Genomic DNA, 1939 nt, shown 5'->3' with positions numbered 1-1939 from the left:
AAGTTGATTTCAATTTAGCAACATCCTTTTCCATTGTCCTTTGGTTTATCAGTCAGATTTGTAAGTTCATTTGGTTTTGATGATCCATTACTTCCTTGATTTGATTTATCCATCATAGCTTCAGCTAAAGCATTAAATATTTCATTTACTCCAGTCCCTTCTTTAGCAGAACAATTATATTCAGGAATACCACCTAATTTGTTTACAACGTTTTTAACCATTTCTTTACTTACAGTTGGGTTTGGAGAATCTGATTTATTTCCAACAAGGAAAACAACTGGAGGATTAGCACCAGTTCGTTCCTTAACTTCATTGAACCAGCTATCAACTTTTTCTAATGTTCCAATATCATTGACGTCATATACAATAATAACACCTTGTGCATTACGATAATAACTTGCTGTAATGTTTCTAAATCTTTCTTGTCCAGCAGTGTCCCAAATTTGCATTTTAACAGTTTTATTTCTAATATTTAATATTTTAGGTTTAAAATCGACACCAACAGTAGAAATATATACATTATCATATGTATCTTCACAAAGTCTTTGCATAATAGCAGTTTTACCAACTCCTGATTCACCAATAATTAAGATTTTAAAGAGATGATCGTAGTGTGCTTTAGCTGCCATAGAGATTTATTCTATTTAAGTTCATATCTAAGTTCCTTTTTTCTTTTCATATTTCTTTTAAAATTACTAATCCTTAAACAGCTTTTTTTCTTCCTTTCTCTCTTTAGAATGTTCTTTTCCTTTCTTTTAATATATATACTATTTAATATATTATTTTTTTTCTATTCATTATTTCTTTAAGTCTTTTTGAATGAAAATAAAATATAATAATTTGTTTTAAAAAACATTATTTTTTTTTAAGAGTGAACTCGGACATTCTCTTGACATCTCACTTAGAGAAAGGACCTTATAACCTTGATGCTTAAGATATATAATCATTTTTTCAACATACTCAGTAGTCTCAAGTGTGTCATGACAAATAATTATATCACCTGATTTGATTCTACCTAATAAGCTAAAAAGATTGTATTGAGTGTTTCTAATTTGAAAATCAAAAGAATGAACAGTACCAAGAGTCATAGTATAATTATATTTATCAAGTATTTCGTACATATATCCTAAAGGAAAGAATGATGCAGGTCTAAACCAATTATATTTATTATTTTGAAGATAACCCAATTGTAATAAAGCATCAGTCTAATAATTGTTAATATCTAAATTTGAATATAAATTGATTATTGATCAAACTTTTTTTACTTGTTCTTCAAAATCTTCCATAGTCATTTTATATGCTGCAAATCTGTTAAACATATGATTCCCAACATCGTTACCATTATTTAAAATATCTTCTCGAAGTTTTGGATAAAAACGATATGACCCATTTAACATTTGAAGTTTATTTCCTAACATAAAGAAAGTTGCAGTTGCGTTATTTCTTTTAAGAATTCTAAGAAGATATTTTATGCCTCCTGACGGAGAATCATCAAAAGTTAAAGCTACTGCTTTTGTTTTACAATTTCGATCAAAATAAAATAATGCAGCTGGGTTTCTAACTTCAAGAAAATACATAAGCCATCGTGACTGAAAAAGTACAGACAAAGAAACAATAATTAATGTAACAATCAATAATACTACAAAAGCAACTAAATAAATGCTAATCGTTTTTGATAATTTCATCTTTTTTTGGAGGAACTCTTTACAAACTAAACTACTTAAACTAAGTGATTCTAATAGAAATAGTTAGTTGGTTATAAATTAGCAAAATTAAGATTGTCGTTTCATTCTCAAAAAGACTTATCTCATCTTTTTGATTTGGATTTTAGAAAATATTATTCTTATAAAGATTTTTATTGATTTTATTAACTTGTCATTATTTTTGTTCACTTCTTGGAAGTTACATTTATTTATAAAATAAATGACCATTCTTTTTG

At 26.9% G+C, this 1939-nt stretch overlaps 2 protein-coding genes across 2 annotated transcripts, besides 1 other annotated feature; both read right to left on the bottom strand.

Moving 5' to 3' along the window:
- Window positions 1-14: 14 nt before the first annotated feature.
- On the bottom strand, window positions 15-629 carry EDI_093800 (uncharacterized protein; the record flags this gene model as incomplete). The annotated part of the gene is made up of 1 exon (XM_001736283.1): window positions 15-629. One exon carries the CDS (start codon window positions 627-629, stop codon window positions 15-17), a length of 615 nt encoding a protein of 204 aa, XP_001736335.1.
- Window positions 630-753: 124 nt separating this feature from the next.
- Window positions 754-869: a sequence feature (AT_rich).
- EDI_093790 (uncharacterized protein) lies at window positions 846-1685 on the bottom strand (the record flags this gene model as incomplete). Its single annotated transcript, XM_001736282.1, has 2 exons — window positions 846-1205; window positions 1257-1685. The coding sequence occupies 2 exons, from the start codon at window positions 1683-1685 to the stop codon at window positions 846-848; spliced, it is 789 nt and encodes a 262-aa protein (XP_001736334.1).
- Window positions 1686-1939: the final 254 nt, after the last annotated feature.

The sequence above is a fragment of the Entamoeba dispar genome, genomic scaffold (genome assembly GCF_000209125.1).
Source record: "Entamoeba dispar SAW760 scf_1105229459701 genomic scaffold, whole genome shotgun sequence".
Classification (NCBI taxonomy): domain Eukaryota; phylum Evosea; order Mastigamoebida; family Endamoebidae; genus Entamoeba; species Entamoeba dispar.
Note: the sequence above shows the minus strand (reverse complement) of the source record. Positions and strands in the feature narration are given on the sequence as shown.